Source organism: Panthera onca, chromosome A2 (genome assembly GCF_046562875.1).
Source record: "Panthera onca isolate mPanOnc1 chromosome A2, mPanOnc1 haplotype 2, whole genome shotgun sequence".
In the NCBI taxonomy this organism is placed as follows: Eukaryota; Metazoa; Chordata; class Mammalia; order Carnivora; family Felidae; genus Panthera; species Panthera onca.
The window spans coordinates 135,531,084-135,549,937 of NC_138340.1; the positions used below are offsets into that span (position 1 = coordinate 135,531,084).

The following is an 18,854-nucleotide window of genomic DNA, read 5'->3' on the forward strand; positions in this document are numbered from 1 at the left end:
ATATATATGCAAGGTCAGTTGTGTCATAAAACCTTGATAGTCATACTTTATTGTTCAAAACAGCCTTTTATGGATGCACACGAAAAAAAAAATAGAGTCCACAGTTTAGTCAGATCACCTCAGCTACAATGTCATCAATTCAACCAAGTACCAGGAAAACATGGGTAATAAATCAACAAAAATTTTGTTTTGATCCAGAAATTTTATGGGCTAAAGGGGATGGGAGATCAAAGAAGGAGAAGGTTATTTGTAAATTCATGTGTACCATTTAGCACAAATACAGCAGCATATGTGCTTTCAGACTCAGAACACGCTGAGGAAGAGTTAGAAGCTATTGCATCTATCCTTTTTTCTCTCATTTTTGAGTATTTGTATTATTATCTGGTTTGTTTACCCCTCTAGCTGCACTTACTGGCCTGCACTGGCACCATCACCAGAGAATTCAGTTGTGTCTTCACGTGGCTGTGGTTTGGTCCCTAAAGGAGCCTGAAGTAGACTGGTCCCATATCAGACCAGCTCCATTCACATGGCAGGCAACCACTAATTCTCCTTATAGTACCCCAAATTTTGTAATACAGCACTTTTTTGCTTTGCTCCAAAATCTGCAACTATGATACATTCAAATTATATTTTAAATAATGAACCTAAATACATTCTGTAAATGTCAAATCATTATGTTGTACACCTGAAGCGAATACAATATTGTATGTCAACTGTACTTAAATTAAAAATGTAAAAATACAAGAAAATAATCTAAATATGAACTAAATTTATCTTTGCTTATGAATTTCAAGAAGACAGAAATAATAATGAAAACAAATCTTCGCTGAGTGCTTGCTATGCACACCTGAGATAGATGAAGTCTATTAATGAGGAGTGTGTGACCCAGTCAGTGGAATTTTCCCCTCATATTGCTCTAATAGTGTTTTGGAATTAACTGCTTTGATTCTTTTTCATCTGTACTTATCTAAATTCTATTCATTATTCCACATCCATCTTCAATTTTACCTCCTTGATAAAATCCCAATTTTTGTAACCAGGTATGTGAACTTTCTCATAACCACCCGGTTATATTCTGCTCCCTTGACCTCATATCATATCATATTTAGTTAATGTACGTACTAGGTTACCTTAAGGCAAGAAATATGTATTAATAAATCCTAACAATAATTCCTGAAGCCTTGAATCCAGTGATTTGCATCTCATAAGTGCTCAATACATATACATTCAATTGAAACAAATATTGGATGGGTACTCTCCAATCAAAGGCATCTAAGGGATAATAAATTCTTATTAAATTTTAGGCAAAGTATAACTGGTATTTCATAACTATTATTAATTTATCTACTTACCAGTTCTATTTCTGTAGGGATGTATTTTTTCTGTGTAATATTTAAGGATTTTGTATTGTTAATCTTTCACAAAGTCATTAATGATTCAATTATTCATAATATACTTTTATTGACTTTAATTGTCATTTTATTCAATAGAATTACTATAGGACTCCACTATAGAAAAATAGAGTTACTATAAGATTATAGGATTTAATCTCAAATTTTGCTGCCTATAAAAACAAAACAAAACAAAACAAAACCCACCAAAATCTCCACACCATATGAATGGACATTTAAGTGTAATATCATTACTGTTTTGGAGTAGAAAGGATGTTCTTACTATCTAGATGCTAGAAAATAAAATACAGGCATGCCAGTATAATATATTTTGTGAAGAGAAATATTTATAAATCGGAGAATATCCTAAGCTAGATAAACAAAATAATTTTCATTACCTTTACTTAAAAACGCATGCATAGCGACCTAATTCTTCAGCTGTATTATAATGTTATTTATAAATATTCTTTTTGTCTTCTCTTTGTCAACATCACCTAACTTCCGATTTTCCTTTTAGACTTTAAAGCTGTCAAGCCGTGTTCTGGATAAAATAAGTATTGGACAACTTGTTAGTCTCCTTTCCAACAACCTGAACAAATTTGATGAAGTATGTACCTACTGATTTATGCATTATTGTTATAAATCATACAACCCCAAGGGTTTTTATGGGTTAGTTGATAGTAATATGTGGCTAAATCATAGACATCCCTACCTTCCCTATTCCTGCAAGGTTGGGTTGCATAGGACAGTGCCGTTCCGGGGGCTTACAGAACCAGCCGATACAAAGGCATCTCAGCTTGCTGCATATTTAATGAGGTGTTTCAAAATTCATTTTTTATCAGATCTTGTTTCCTTTTAATACTTTACATCTGTTATTTACTCTGGCTGAATATGATACTCTGAGCAATTCTTGTTCAGTGCTGTCTTATGACACAAATAATTGCAAGGTCTTTGAGGACACATAATGTGTTTTATTTATCTTAGTATTTTCAGTATGTAGCATAATGTTAAACCCACAGCAGGTGCTACATAAATTACTAATGAATTGAGCCTGCATTTACTCTGAATATTTTGTCAGGTGATAGAGTTGTTACCTTGAGCCTTTGGAAACCCTTTTGCTCTTACATGTTTATACCATGGCTCTTGCTTTATCCAAATAGAAGTAAGTTATTTAAAATAAGTCCCTGACCCGATACTTAAGATATTTAATTTTAATTCCATTGAATAAAAACACCCCGAAAATGCAACAACTTGAAATTTGTTCCTTGGGAAATCCTAGTCTATTTGTAGAATGTTTAAGCACACTGATGTATGCTTCGTGTAACAAACACATTGAGTTTAGCACAGTGGGAACCATGATGTGTTTGATTGTATAAGCTCGCTGTGCTCAATTTCTCCCATCTTAGGCTTGTTTGCTTGTTTGTTTGTCACTGGTTTTCACTGTGATTTTATTTCGCAGGGACTTGCACTGGCACATTTTGTGTGGATTGCTCCTTTGCAAGTGGCTCTCCTCATGGGGCTCCTCTGGGACTTGTTACAGGCCTCCGCCTTCTGTGGTCTTGCTTTCCTCATAATCCTTGCCCTTTTTCAAGCTGCACTGGGAAGAATGATGATGAAGTACAGGTAGCACTCTGGTTACATAGCTTGGAAGGATTTTAAGTTAGATATTCCAAAAGTCTAGTAAAACCAGGGACTGCTGTATATACTGAACTGGGATCTACTTCCTGGATGTCACTAAAAAAGAGTTATTTTAATAGTGTAAATCATACTCAGTGTATTAAGGGACTTTTTTTTTGCTTATCAATCTATAGAATTTCTTTTTAAATATCTTAATATTCAGTTCATTTTTATGTATTATAGTATTTAGGTAGAATGGATAAAACATATATGTACATGGGAGTGAATGCATAAATGTTGGATAGAATTTTATAGGTTTTTCCTACTCTGGTTCAAGGATAATCACACTACAGCCTTGGTTACTTTTTAGTAGAGAATGAGTTAATGATACAAGTCACAGCTTATGATAGAGGACTTCTAGAGTTTGTCAGCTAGAAGATGATAGAATGTATACAAAATGTGGAATCTGCTAACTCTTGGTTTAAATACCAGACTGCATGCTTACTAGTTATGTGACCTGACTCAAGTCACTTGGCCTTACTGAGTCTCTGTTTTTTTATCTTTAAAATGGAGATAACCACTACTTCTAGACTTCCATGAAGGGTACTACACTGGGATAGTATGTGGAATGCATCTAATAGTGTGTGGCACATAAGAGGCATTCACTAAATGGTAGCTATTTAGTGAATGATTTTTGTTCATGATTTTTGTTACCATCTGTTAGATAATAAAATAAATGTTCATCTGTTTAATAAGAAATGTGGATTTTTTGAAAAAACTTCTATAGTTCTTAGTGGTAATTTGACTTGGTTTTATTAAGTATTTGATTGATTAATTGATTTACAGAGATCAGAGAGCTGGAAAGATCAACGAAAGACTTGTGATCACCTCTGAAATGATTGAAAATATCCAATCTGTTAAGGCATACTGCTGGGAGGAAGCGATGGAAAAAATGATTGAAAACCTAAGACAGTAAGTCTTTCTGATAATTTCAATATCAGTAGCTATTTCATGTTTAATATTTTAAAGATGAGTATGTCACAGTGGGATTTCAGTTCATATTTGAAGTTTCTGACAATCAATTGTATTAAGTTATATCAATATTCCTGTATCACTATCAAGTGGCATAAAGTCATTTTCATGGTCTGTATATAGTTGGTTAAGTGTGTTATTTTTTATTACAAGGATATTTATGCCTTATGAAGAATCTCCTCTATGTGTTTATAGCTGCTTATTATACTTATTTGACTAACATAATGATCATAATGCTGGAGGCTGAATAAAACCTTAAATGAAACCAGTAGAGCAATAAGTGTGCAAATCTGAACCAAATAAGTGGTTTTCTGTTCTTCCATTTCACTTATGTTATGGCTCAGGAAAAGTGAAAAGAAACCATTCTCTTTGGTTAAAGTATCATTGTTCTTCCTTAACTTAAGGATAATAATACAGGATAATATCTAGTAACTTGTGTTTCTAGAAACCCTGCATTTGAGAGGTCAGTTCAAGCAATGAAAGCCACCACCTGAGATAGAATCAATACTTGGCACCTATCTCTAGTCTTATTTCACCTCCGATAATCTCTCTTTCACTGACTGGTAAAGACTAAATCCAGTGAAAAAGTATAGCACAGACTGAGATATGATTACTGTGGTAATTTAGGGTACAATATAAGCTATGGCATTTCTGTAGCCATGAGACCATTTCTTTCAGTCAAGTTCCATGTTCTACAAACTGCAATCAAAAAAGGGTTCTAGGAGACTCAGTGATAGATGTACTACTGTTAAAGAGCAGATAATTTCAGGTCCTATAGCACACAAGAGTTTCACAGGGGAAAATATACAAAAAAGGGTACCCTTTTGGATGATGTGAATGTGGTCATCAGGAAATTGGGCTGCTGATTCCAGTAGCCGGTGATAACTGAGCTGCAGGTGTGTGATTGGAACAACAAAAGAAATGCTGAACTATTAAGGCCTTTGCCATGTAAATAGAAAGAGTAAAAGAGTAAATATTTCCCAAACATTACTGTCACCTGTTTTTATTATGACTTTCAAAACAAATCCAGGAAAGGAATTATATTTTCTTTCCAGAAACATCCTTAAAGATCTTGGGGAATTGTCTAGTTGGTTGAAGTTGTTTTTCTTTTTAACAAAGTGACTTCTCTATCACACTTGTCCCCTCGGTCGTTTCTGTGCCTATAAGCACAGACATAGCAAGAATGATGAGGAGCTGATCAGAGGATCTGGTTGTCTCTGGATTCAAGATAAACTCTGGTCAGGTCATTCTAGGTGCTGACTTTTCTTGACTTTGGTTTTTATTTTTCCTCTTCCTCAAAAGATGAAATTCATCCTTTCTATTCTGTATTTCTGTCTGGCCAATTCTATTAGCAAATGCTTGGTTGTAACTAGTGTGATCTGGTTCTTTAATCTGTCATGAAATTGTTACCCGAAGAGGCTGGGAAATGCTGATGTAAATATGGGAAAGTAAGAATTGCTTCTCCTTAAAAGAGCAAATATAATATTCTGGAAGAGAATGGCAGGATGCACTTCATAGGGGTGATTACCTCAGCCAACGCCATTGTTGAACCGGGCAGAGACTATAAAACTCTCTGAAAATCTACTCCTTTATTGCTCTTCTTTAACAAAGGTACTTTCAAGTTTTTTTAAATAAGAAACTGATAAAATATTTTTATGACTTATAAGGTACAAGTGACTTTATTATGGAAATCACTACTTTTTGGGTGATTCTTGTAAATGTTCTTGAGTCCATTATGCTTTTCTAGTCATACCACTTCTTCCTTTTTCCTCAACTGTTTCTAATATATTTCAACAATTGTCACAAATTCATGAACACTTTTGTGAGCAGTGCTTTTTAGCATTTTATTAATATCAACCTAGCCAATATTATTCTTTCTGTTGAAGATTAAGGATTCTAAGCATAGATTCTCAGTGTTAGGCCCTCTGCTGTGCTGTCATTTACCTTGGCAATAACTCCAGCAGAGAGATGGTATGTCTCTCTTCTACCCATGTGGATTCTATAGGATCAAAGGGAAGGGCAGTTTGCTTAAGATTGCATAGCTGTAACTGGCAGAGCCGGGGTCAAGCCCCAGAGAGATTCCAAAAATCCCAATCTGCCTTCAATGCCAAATAACTGAAATAAGTAAGCATTAGACCACATTAGATTGTGAATCATGGTCTAAGTTGGGCATGTTGAACTTCATTTTCTTGATCAGACTGCTCAGGATTATACTTTTTTTCAGACTGAAAAAAACCCAAAAGATTTTTTCTGAACGCTGCCACTTGAGAATGAGAACTTTTCTGAATTATACAAATGTGTGAAACCAGCACCCAAATGCCAGGCACAGCTATTGCTATTGCTTCCTCCCACCAGAACCGTCTGCTTGTCTGTTCATCCCTGCTTCTTCCCTTGAGAGATCTGAATAGGAGGATCACAAGTGACTAATTTTTCTTCCTGGAAGAGTGGGATGGAAGTTGAAGGCAGTATTGTTCTCTCTTGTTACCAGCATCTACACTCCCTATTTTCTGCCTGCTGGAGCACTGAAATCTCTTTTATATATGTTAAAAAAAATAGTTCCCGTTTGCAGTTCAGACTAGAAGATCAGAAGTAAAAAAATATATTGTTGCAGGAGTGCCTGGCTGGCTCAGTTAGTGGAGCTTATGACTCTTGATCTCTGGACTATAGGTTCTAGCCCCACATGGGGTATAGAGATTCCTTAAAAATAAAATCTTTTAGGGGCGCCTGAGTGGCTCAGTCAGTTGACTGTCCCACTGGCTTAGGTCATGATCTCACGGTTCATGGGTTCCAGCCCCGCATTGGGCTCTGTGCTCAGAGCCTGGCACCTGCTTCAAATTCTGTGTCTCCCTCTCTCTTTGCCCCTCCCCTGCTCATGCTCTGTCCCTCTGTCTTTCTCTCTCTCTCTCTCTCTCTCTCAAAAGTAAGTAAACACTAGAAAAAATTAAAAAATAAAATCTTTTAGGGGTGCCTAGGTGGCTCAGTCAGTTGAGCATCGGACTTCAGCTCAGGTCATAATCTCACAGTTCATGAGTTCGAGCCCTGTGTCAGGCTCTGTTCTGACAGCTTGGAGCCTGCAGTCTGCTTCAGATTGTGTCTCCCTCTCTTTCTGCCCCTCCCCGACTCGCGCTCTCTGTCTCTCTCTCTCTCAAAAATAAATAAGTGCTAAAAAATAAATAAAATAAAATCTTTTAAGAAATGATTGCTGCAAATAATTATACTAAAGTGAGACATAGAGAGGATATAGTAGCTTCTGTCTTGTAATTTTTCAAGAACTACCTGCAACAGAATCACTTGGGTTCTTATTTAAAACGTGGATTCTGGAAGCCTATGGCAGACTTAGTATCTCTGAGCAGTGGGCCTGAGACTGCATTTTAATAAGTTTCTCAGGTGATTTTCACACATGCTAAGGTTTGAGAAACCACTCCTTTGTGGCTTATATGTTATTTTCAGTGTTCTCCAAAGCCAAGCTAGAATTTCTAAAATGTTAAGAATCCATTAGGGAATCACAAACTTGTATTTTTCCTTTATAAATCTTGGAACGTTGTCCTCATTTCCAAACTTACTTAAAACAGCAACCAACAAACTAAAAAACTGAATGAAATTTCACTAATCTTAAAAATTAATAATGAAGTGATTGGAGATATTAAAATATGGGAATGCAAACTGGTGCAGCCGCTCTGGAAAACAGTGTGGAGGTTCCTCAAAAAATTAAAAATAGATCTACCCTATGACCCAGAAATAGCACTGCTAGGAATTTACCCAAGGGATATAGGAGTGCTGATGTATAGGGGCACTTGTACCCCAATATTTATAATAGCACTTTCAACAATAGCCAAATTATGGAAAGAGCCTAAATGTCCATCAACTGATGAGTGCATAAAGAAATTGTGGTTTCTATACACAATGGAATACTACGTGGCAATGAGAAGGAATGAAATATGGCCTTTTGTAGCAACATGGATGGAAGTGGAGAGTGTTATGCTAAGTGAAATAAGTCATACAGAGAAAGACAGACACCATATGTTTTCACTCTTATGTGGATCCTGAGAAACTTAACAGAAGACCATGGGGGAAGGGAAGGAAAAAAAAAAGTTAGAAAGGGAGGGAGCCAAACCATAAAAGCCTCTTAAAAACTGAGAACAATCTGAGGGTTGATGGGGGGTAGGAGGGAGGAGAGGGTGGGTGATGGGTATTGAGGAGGGCACCTGTTGGGATGAGCACTGGGTGTTGTATGGAAACCAATTTGATAATAATCTTCGTATTAAAAAAAAAATAAAAAATAAACATTGAAAAATATTTTTAAGTGAAAAAAGAAGATATTAAAATACTGTCAAATAGTAATAGTATTAATAATAGATTATTAATTATAATTTAAAAATAATATTTACAGGTATTATGTCCAAGACACTGGTACATTCGTTACGTCTGCCTTTCAGAGAAGGTAACTGAGGCCCAGAGAGATAAAATAACTTGTCCAAGGTCACACAGTTCATATAGGATGGAGCTAGGATCAGAACAACAGCAGAAAGCCTTGAGAGCCTATGTTCCGGTTTTACATTCCAAGATGCCTGGTATTCGAAAAGTTAATAAGTATCCCAAATTTTATATATTTTTTTATAGAACAGAACTGAAACTGACCCGGAAAGCAGCCTATGTGAGATACTTCAATAGCTCGGCCTTCTTCTTCTCAGGGTTCTTTGTTGTGTTTTTATCTGTGCTTCCCTATGCACTGATCAAAACAATCGTCCTCCGAAAAATATTCACAACCATCTCATTCTGCATCGTTTTGCGCATGGCAGTCACTCGGCAATTCCCCTGGGCTGTGCAAACATGGTATGACTCTCTTGGAGCAATAAACAAAATACAGGTAATTTACCTCACTGGGCATCATATGCAAAGATTTTAGAACAGTTCTGAGCTTTTCTAGTGAGCAAACTCTCTAGAGATCAAGTCTTGGTCTTGGGCCTGTTTGACACACAGGATTTCCTCCTCTCTTGATGTCTACGTGTGGTCTAATGAGCCCTTGGGATAAAAGCCTAGTGAAATAAATGAAGGCCTGTGAGATTCTCTTAAGATAAAGAGGTTGAAGAAAATATTGTTTCTGTATTCTGGAGAATTTTATGTAAGTAATCAACCAATAGATCATTTCTAATTAACTTGGCAAATGTGCAAAAGACGGTAGCAGGTTCACCAGGAAGTTATAAAACATTCCAGCTAAAACTAAGAATGTTCACCTTAAGTTTTATAAATTTTTCAACACACTTTCCAGAAAATAAGATAGATGAGAATGGCATTTCATGCCACATTAATTACCTTAAAATCCTAGCAATTCTGATGTAGCTGGTAGCTTGGAAGAGAAGTTCTAAAGTCCTCAGGTGATTATACCCAATATACATAAAGCTAACTGAATCATCACCATGAATTTATGTGTGGGTATAATTTTTATAATTAATATTTTTTGATATCCATTTAAATATGTAACTCAGAAAATCACTGTGATAGAAATAAAAACAAGGGTGAAGGGTAAGCCTCTTTTAAGTGGTTCTGCCATTATGTAATGTAGGCCAGACTTTTCCAGGGGTGGTCCATGGATCTCATTTTGGCCTCTGACCTGTTTCACTAGAACTTTAAATTTAAAAAAAAAATTTGTGTTAGTTGCCAGCATTTAAAAGTTGGGAAATGTTACATATACAAAAATTATGTCTTCAGTCTCTTTTGAAGAATTGGAATATATAGTAACTGGGTCCCTTTTCCCCCACAAGCTATGGCAGCTCCCCCTTCAAGGAGGGCCTGCCCGCTCCACTTCTACACAGTCTCTACTCAGCCACCCTTCCTAATTTTATAGTTTTGAAAATATGAGTTTGAGATTTGTGAGTTAGACAAATTGGGGAATATAGCTCCGAACCATAGCTGCTCTTGGACTAATCCTATTTCTTCTGTTAACCCTTCTCAACTGAGAGAGAGAGAGAGAATGAACATGAATCCAGACCCAAAGAGAGAGGGTCACAAAGACAGGGAGAGTCACTGAACAGAAACACAGAGAGAAACCAAACTAGGAAAGAAAGAGAAAAACCAAAATAGCAATAGTGAATGAGAAAAGAGCAGAGAAAAAAAAGCAAAAGTGAGTCAAGGACCAGGCTTTCCTCAATACCTCCTAATGGTGAGGACCTCAGGATATAGGCATTTAATTCTCCCTTATGCTCCCACCTTTCCTAGTTGAGCCCTACTCGTGTCTGATAGAGGCTTCTCTTAGAGTCAACGTCTGATGCTTTAAAATCAGTCATATTAGATCTTCATACCTTAACCCAGAGAAGTGATGCTATGGTGCCTCCAGTAAGGAAGAAGCTAAAGATGAGAAGACATTAGCTTTCTCTGTGTCCTAATGTTGAATTGAGGCACGTTGGAGGGTAATTCAGGGAGGCCTTATAAATTCATTGCCCAGGTTAACTTGTAAGAGTAGAAGTAACAATCAGTTGTGTGTTGAAATCTAATATATAGAAACAGTTTTATAGGGGTTACTGGATGGCTCAGTCAGTTAAGCATCCAACTCTTGATTTCAGCTCAGGTCATGATCTCACGGTTTGTGAGTTCAAGTCTCACGTTATGCTCTGCACTAACAGGGTGGAGCCTGCTTCAGATCCTCTGTCTCCCTCTCTTCTCTCTGCCCCTTCCCTTCCCTTCTTTCTCTCTCTTTCAAAAATAAATAAACATTAAAAAAAGTTTTAGAAAATACCACATGTTTTCTTTTTAATTTTTAATGTTTATTTTTTAGAATGAGACAGAGTGTGTGAGTGGGGGAGGAGCAGAGAGAGACACACACACAGAATCGAAAGCAGGCTCCAGGCTCTGAGCTGTCAGCACAGACCCCAACATGGGTTCTAACTCACGAACTGTGAGATCATGACTTGAGCCAAAGTCAGATACTTAACCGACTGAGCCACCTAGGTGCCCCTAAAATAGCACATATTTTAAGAGTGCATTTCAAATGTGATAAATCCAAGTACTTGGAAAATTAACTTCGGAACACTGCTATCAATTATTTTATTATGAAGTAATTTCTAATGTATTCATAAATATATTCATAAATATTCACAAAATGCAAATACAGGGTACAGAACTATTAGAGTGTAAAACAGAGGTAATAATGCATTAATGCTATTTTAGTTCTACAATATATCTTTGCTTCCTTTTGTAAACAGGATTTCTTACAAAAGCAAGAATATAAGACATTGGAATATAACTTAACAACTACAGAAGTAGTGATGGAGAATGTAACAGCTTTCTGGGAAGAGGTCAGAATTTTTTTTTAATTGTTTGCCCTAAATACTTTACCATTTCCTCCTTTTCAAATCTAGTTTTCATCCTAATGGATGAGAAAGTTAGGATGATAACTGAACTGGTAGCACCGGAAGGGAACCACTGCACTTACTTGATAAATTAAGAAGTCAGGGCCCAGAAATGTTACAGTGTGGAAGCCTCTTTATTGTTTTCTAAGTCCTGTAATTTGTTTGACACAACACATTAGGAAGGCATACAAATCTCATAGGTTTTGGAGCCTGATAGAGCAAGATTTGAATTCTGACTTTGCCATTTATTCTCTGTGTAATCTAGATCAAATTACTTGTAGAACCTTTGGTTCTCCATCTATAAAGTGAAATATTAATATTTACCTTGCAAGCAGTGCCTAGTTTCTTGCAAGACTGTTGTGAAGCATAGAGTGTTCAGCAGAGTACCGTGCACATAGTAAGTAGTTCCTCAGTAAATATTATCTTCTCTAATCTCAAGTTCTAGTCCAATGTGTTTACATACACAAGGCAATGCAAAGATGTATGAGAGATATATCAATGTGTTTTTTTCTATTTTTACTTATTTCCATTCACTATTAAAAGTTCTCTCATACTGGGTATGGTATGTAAGTGATGAACCACCGAATTCTACTCCTGAAACCAATATTGTGCTATATGCTAACTAGAATTTAAATTAAAATTTGAAAAAAAAGCCAATATGCTCAAAAAAACTAAAAAATTAAAAAAATAAAAATTCTATCATATATCTCAAAGTCTGAAAAATATTATTAATAATATTCAGCCTCTAAAGAAGCAATATTTGGTTATTGAGAATACCTATTGAGTTATTTTCTTATCACATATGTGCTGAATAAAGATAGAAGTTCTGAAACCAGTGTCTTATTGTGCATATTTCAAAATATCTGAAACTGGCTTTATTTATATAAGCAACTTGACAGCCAGGGCTTCACTTTACTTCATTTTTGAAGATACAGGTTAGAGAATAATTCTTTATCTGCCTGGCGAAGTTGCTTGTGGGAAAGTGCCAGATCAGAAAGGGATCAGATTGATTTTACTTCTTTGTTTTTATGAGTTTCAATTGCCCTTCTAGGAATGAAGGGAAAATAAGAGGTTTAACATTTTCCCTACTAATTTGAGACAATTATTTCCTTGTTCTGCTCAAAAGTCTTCCATTTCACTCTCCTTCCATCTAATAAAATAGGTAGCAGGCTTGAACCCTGACTATGCTTCAGGCTCTCGGATAATCACTTTATAAATGTTGTCTCATTTAATTCACATAACATTTCTACGACCTAAGTAATTTACTGATAAGGAAGTGGAAGCTTAGAGAGGTTAAGGCACCTGGTTCAGCTCATACAACTGGCAGGCGCTGAAGCTGAAAATTGGACCTCGATGTCACAGCCTCCAATCTTTTCCCTGAACTCTTGCTTCCCATTTGGCTGTATCCTCAAAGTCTTTGATGGCCACCTGTCAAACTCTGGACACTTCTTTTTCGCATTTTTTTTAAAAATTGTATTCAAATCCAATTTAATTAACATATGGTGTAATAATGATTTCAGATGTAGAATTTAGTGATTCATCACTTGCATAAAACACCCAGTGCTCATCCCAACAAGTGCCCTCCTTAATATCCATCACCCATCCAGCCCATCCCTCCTACCACCGCCCCTCCAGAAACCCCCAGTTTGTTCTCTGCATGTAAGAATCTCCTTTGGTTTCCTCCCTCTCTGTTTTTATCTTCTTTTTCCTTCCTTTTCCCTAAGTTCGTCTGTTGTGTTTCTTAAATTCCACATGTGAGTAAAATCATGTATTTTTCTTTCTCTGCCTGATTTATTTCACTTCTTGATCACATTTACTCGGGATAGTGTTGCTCATTAAACTTCTGCCATGATGTCTGAAACCTCAACACTCACATGAGCAGTCCCCCCAACACTGTCCTTAGAACTTATACTTTCCAGGGACTTCCTTAGAAGCTTCCTCTCATAGGCATATCCTGAGCTTTGAGAACACCTAGACTTCCTCCACTTTGGAAATGTAAAATCTTTCTCTGCCCAGAATTTTCTAACCTTCCATCTCTATCTGTCTCTAAATCACACCTGATTGTCTTTCAAATTCAAGATTTCTAGTCTCTTTAACGCTCCCTTTGGACCCTGCCTGGTTCAACCTCTGCTTATTCCAAGACCTATCATTTCAGTTCTTCTCCTACAAGTCTCCCAATTCCTATTTCCTTCCACTGAATCCTTTGCTGCAAAACATGACTTTATGGACTTTGGTGAAGGAGGTGCTATCTGGGAAAATCCTATATCTTATATTAGTTTTATACTATTCTTGTTTCAACCTCAGTGGGGCCTGTAAACCTTCTTGGGAAATCTTTTTATTTGTCTTTAATTTCCTTTACCATTTCCCCAGATGCTATTCCAAATCTTTACCACTTTCCTGAAACCCCCTACTTCCCTCAGGTTCTCCTTGCCTCCTATAAAACATAAAGAAAATAGAAGTCATCATTATGTATGAATGCTTCCAACTTCCCTGTTCACCCTTGGAATTATGTTTTTCTCCTTCCATTGTATCTAAGATGTATGTTTTTCCCTGCCCTTGACTGAGCTATTAATACCTTGCTTCATCTTAGAACAAGGGGCCAGCAGTCTTCTCTCTAGAAGCTTCAGCATCTCCTTTCAACTGATCCCTCTTCACATTCACATTTTTATAAGTTAATTAAAAATTTTTCTTCCCTTGCTTTTGCCCACCCAGCTTCATTCTTTAAACTTTATCCCTTTCCTTCCCTTTGTTATCAAGCCCGTTCTCATTTTCTCATCTTTCATGGGCTTCTCCCCACCGCAATCTGGATTCCACCCTCACCAATACATTAAAACATTCCTTTCTTCTTGAATTGATCATTTGGCTTTAGTGAACCACTCCTTTCATATTCTTTTATCCTCAGACCATGACTTCTACCTCTTCCCTGCCTGCTACTTCAATGGTGATTGGCATTATTTCCCCCCTAGGCTTTCTTCTAGCATTTCATGCCCTCTGTGGGTGACCTCAAGCTTAGGTCAACTGACATCAATGTGCTGATGAGTGTCAAATGCAGATTTCTGGCCCCAGTTTCTTTCTTGAAATTCATACATGTATTTCTAAGTTTCCTGCACGCTCTTCAAGCACTTCTCATTAATCTGTCACCAAGCTTCATAAATTAGCCCCTTCCAGTGAGTGCATTTGCTCTCTTCTTTGATGGCATCACCATCCACCCAGTTACCCAAGAGGCAAGTCCCTGGTGATTCTGATACATGATTCTGCCCTCAGTATAAACCTGTGAGTGGGTAAAATTGCTATTTACTTACTAGGAAGCTGAAACTCAGTTTAAGCAACTGGAACAAGGTTATCAACTAATTAGGGCAGAGCTAAAATGTCAGCCTACATTTCTCTGACTCCAAAACCCTTTACCACTCATAATACTGCTCCTTATTTAATGTAGGAGCATTATTTGTTTGTTTAAACACATAATTTTTAAATTATTTAAACAAAACAAAACAAAAGAGAGTGACTACTGCTTTATTGTGCTCAAAATGCTTTCATGTATATTATCTCATTTAATACCCTCAAAAACAGAGTAGACTGAAGCTCAGACTGAAGTTAACCATTATCCAGCTGGGTGAGAAGATTACTGGAGTAAAGCCATTACTGGAGTAATGACAGAGGATGTCATAACCATTTTATGCACAACAGGGGACTCATAAATATGGAAAATGTTCAATCTTATTAGAGAGCAAATAAATAAAAATAAGATCATTATATTCCATTTTCCCTTATAAAGCTACAAGTAAAAGAAGTCAAAACAAATCCAAAACCAAAAAATAATGTTGAAAAATAATGTTGAAAACTGAAATTTGAAAACTGGCACTCTCATATATTTCTTGATGAAGAAAATTTAGAACTACTATTGAAAACACATGGAATTTTACATACTTTATGCTCTGGAACTTCCACTTGTGGGAATTTATACAAAGAAAATGTGCCCCCAATTTATAGCAAAAGTATGAGCATATAGTATATCCATACTCTTGAATACTATCTTGCAACTAAAAATTATATTAAAAATCATGTTTAATGATATATGAAAATATTGATTTATTGTAAGTTAGAAAGCATGTCACAACCTTATATTTTTCTCAGTTTTGTAAAAAATTACATTTATATTTTGTTGAAATATAATTGACATATTATATTAGTTTCAGGTGTGCAATCTAGTAATTCAACAATTAGATACATTACAAAATGCTCACCATGATAAGTGTTGTTACCATCTACACTTAAAAGTTATTACAATAATATTGACTATATTGCCTATCTGTACTTTTAATCCCTGGTTCTATATAAAATCATACACATTTATGCGTAAGAAAATGGAGGGATTTTGGTTGAAATGTTAAGTATGGTTGCTTCTCAGTGGTAGTATTACAAGTGATTTCTATTCATTCTGATTTTTTATATTTTCCAAATTTCTTGAAATAAGTGTCTTTCTTCTGTAATCAGAAATAAAAGTTATTAGTGGGGTGTCTGGGTGGCTCAGTTGGTTTGAGTGTCCAACTCTTGATTTTGGCTCAGATCATGATCTCAGGGCCATGGAATCAAGCCCCATGTTGGGCTCCAAGCTTAGCATAGAGCCTGCTTAATCTTCTCTCTCTCTCTCTCTCTCTCTCTCTCTCTCTTTCTCTCTTCTTCTCTCTCTCCTTCTCCCTCTGTCCCTCTCCCCTGCTCATACTCTCTCAAATAAAAAAAAATAAAGAAATAAAAATTATTTATAACAACAGCTTCCCATTGGTTCATATGCTTATTGGATAAAAGTCCTGCTTCTAAGCATGGCACAGCAAGTCCTTTAACAACTGCATGGCCCGCCTTACTAAGGACATCTTTTGTCATTTGGCCATATACATCACACCTGGCCACTTGCCATTTCTGAGGCATATTTTATTTTTTTTAAGCCTAAATCATTGTACATGCAGATCCGTCTTCCTAGAACACCTATACCATTTCTTGGTCTTACAAGTTCTATCCCTTGTAGCCTAGCCTGCAGGTCATTTACTTGGTCAAGTTCCAGGCTGAGTTGCTTACTCTCTATAATGTACTTCCATAAGACTTGGTGTGATTTTCAGTTCTAGCACTAAGCATGTTGCAGTGTGAATATCTATTCATAACGTTATTCTCTCATGTGAGATTTTCAAAGTGGTCTTTAATACAGAGGTGATTCCCAGTAAATATCTGTGAGATAAATAAATGAATAAGGGATTGCAGATGCCTTTGATCCATGTTACAAAAACTTTTTATTGTCTACTTCCTAAACGGTTTGCTTTTATTGTTTGGTGACTGAGGGGGATGTTAACCATCCCTATCATGAGAACTAAAAGCAGTGGTCTTCAAACTTAATTGCTTATGTATGACCCAAAAGAATTTTGAAAAACTATGACACATACCTCTGACACATTTTTAAGTTGACATAAATTTTTCAGTGTATTCTTAAGTGGTGGAAAAATATGTAATTGTCTAAGTATGTTTAATGGGTTTTTGCCAAAACTTTGGCAGTATAGTTTGGGTGCATTCAATTTATGGAAGATACATGAATTCATGAAGTTAGTTCCCATTGTCAAGTCAATCAACTTATTTTATGTCAGACAAAGTATAACCTTAAAATACAGGTAATTAATATGTACTAAGTAAATTTATTAAATTATTAAAAATTAAGTAAGTAATCAAATAATTAAAATGCCTTATCCTGCAACTCATTTCTGAAATCTTATTCCAAGCTAGGTAAGACACATAGATTGCCTCCAGTTTGAAACCTGGGTGAAATAAGATGTTACCTCTTTCAGTATTCCTGGCTTTGCTTTTGTGGGACCCTCTTTGAGGAGAAAATTATTCTTCTGTGGTCCCCTTGTTTGTGTCCTAGAAGTTTTACACTCCAAGAAGTACAACACAGTAAGATTTAGGACTAGTAAAAGTAAAAGGTTCCTCTTCTTTTCTTTTCTTTTCTTTTTTAAAGGTTATTTATTTATTTTTGAGAGTTGAGGGAGGGGGGAGAAAGAATCCCAAGCAGCCTCCCAGCTGAGCATGGAGTCCAACTCAGGATTCAAGCCCACCAGCCTGGGAGATCATGACCCAAGCAGAAACCAAGAGTTGGACACCTAACCAACAGATGTCCCGAAAGGCTTCTCTTCTGTATAAAGTGAGGCAAGGACAATTGTGAACCGGAAAGTGGGAAAGAAGAGATAACAAAGAGTAAACAAATCACAGGCAGATTATTTTAGGAAGGAGTATATTTGGAGGTTGAGAATGTGGAAATAGATTCCCTTAAGACTGTATACACAAGCTTCCTCATGATCGATCCTTAGGGCTGTTTGGTCTGGTTTGAAGACCACTACCCTAAAGCTTCCCATGGAGCAACAGAGAAACAGGGAACTTTCAGAAGGCAATTCCTTCCTCCCAGCTATTCTCATATAATGGAATTCATCTGAATCATCTGGCCATCTCATTGCATTTATACTTAATTAAACTGCTTAAATGATAGCTTCTTAGAGGAAGGTACCAGCAGCATGATAGAGGTCAGATTGAGTTGTAATTCCACTCTGGCTGACTTTAGTCATTTAACCTCTGAGTCACAAGTCTACAGCTTTGAAACAGAGGGATTATAACAGCTATTATTACTGTGCTGAGAATTAGATAATAATATTTATTTGCTCAGCCTATAGGAGAAGGTACACATTTTTTTCAATAATTTAATTTAGCTTAATGGTGAGTTATAATCTGAGATCTTGAAATTATATTTCCATCAAATGCTGTATTAAAATTTTCAATGTTTTGTATCATGTGCTCTAGAACTCATGTTATATAATTACATGTTATAAAGTATGGATCATGGGCCATGTGCTTTTCATAATAAATAAAACAAATAGCTATTGAAAATACTTGAAAAATCTACCTTTTTGTTTTCTCTCTATATTTTTTTTCAGGGATTTGGGGAATTACTTGAGAAAGCAAAACAAAACAGTAACGATAGAAAAATTTCTGATGGTGACAACAGCCTCTTCTTCAGCAACTTCTCACTTCTTGGTGCTCCTGTCCTGAAAAACATCAATTTCAAGATAGAAAAAGGTCAGTTGTTGGCGGTTGCTGGATCTACTGGAGCAGGCAAGGTAATCTATTCCTCATCATTAAGAACTTCATTTGGCATGCATTTCTTTCATTTCCTCGTGTGTCTGTAGCCTAAGAGGGCATGTTGGAGAAATTTTTACATTGGTAGTAGGAGAATGCTTAGATATATTGTCCCTTATAATATAAATTATTACACTGATAATAGTCTCTAGTCTTTTATTTCTTCAGTGACCTTTTCTTCTGCATCTTTATGTGGTGCATGGCACTGAACCCAGTGTCTTTTTTCTCCCACGTGCTGATTTTTAAATTTATTAAAAATTGTTTTTTCTTTTTTTCTTTTTTTAAATTGGAGCATAGTTGC

General features: G+C 36.1%; 1 protein-coding gene across 2 annotated transcripts in view; it reads left to right on the forward strand.

Moving 5' to 3' along the window:
• CFTR (CF transmembrane conductance regulator) overlaps positions 1-18,854 on the forward strand; it is a 183,524-nt gene that overhangs the window by 50,569 nt on the left and 114,101 nt on the right. For both annotated transcript variants that reach the window (XM_060632964.3, XM_060632965.3), the window contains 6 exons: positions 1,909-1,998; positions 2,851-3,014; positions 3,855-3,980; positions 8,661-8,907; positions 11,240-11,332; positions 18,352-18,534. In XM_060632964.3, coding sequence (XP_060488947.2) covers positions 1,909-1,998; positions 2,851-3,014; positions 3,855-3,980; positions 8,661-8,907; positions 11,240-11,332; positions 18,352-18,534 — 903 coding nt within the window. The remainder of the gene's footprint in view (positions 1-1,908; positions 1,999-2,850; positions 3,015-3,854; positions 3,981-8,660; positions 8,908-11,239; positions 11,333-18,351; positions 18,535-18,854) is intronic.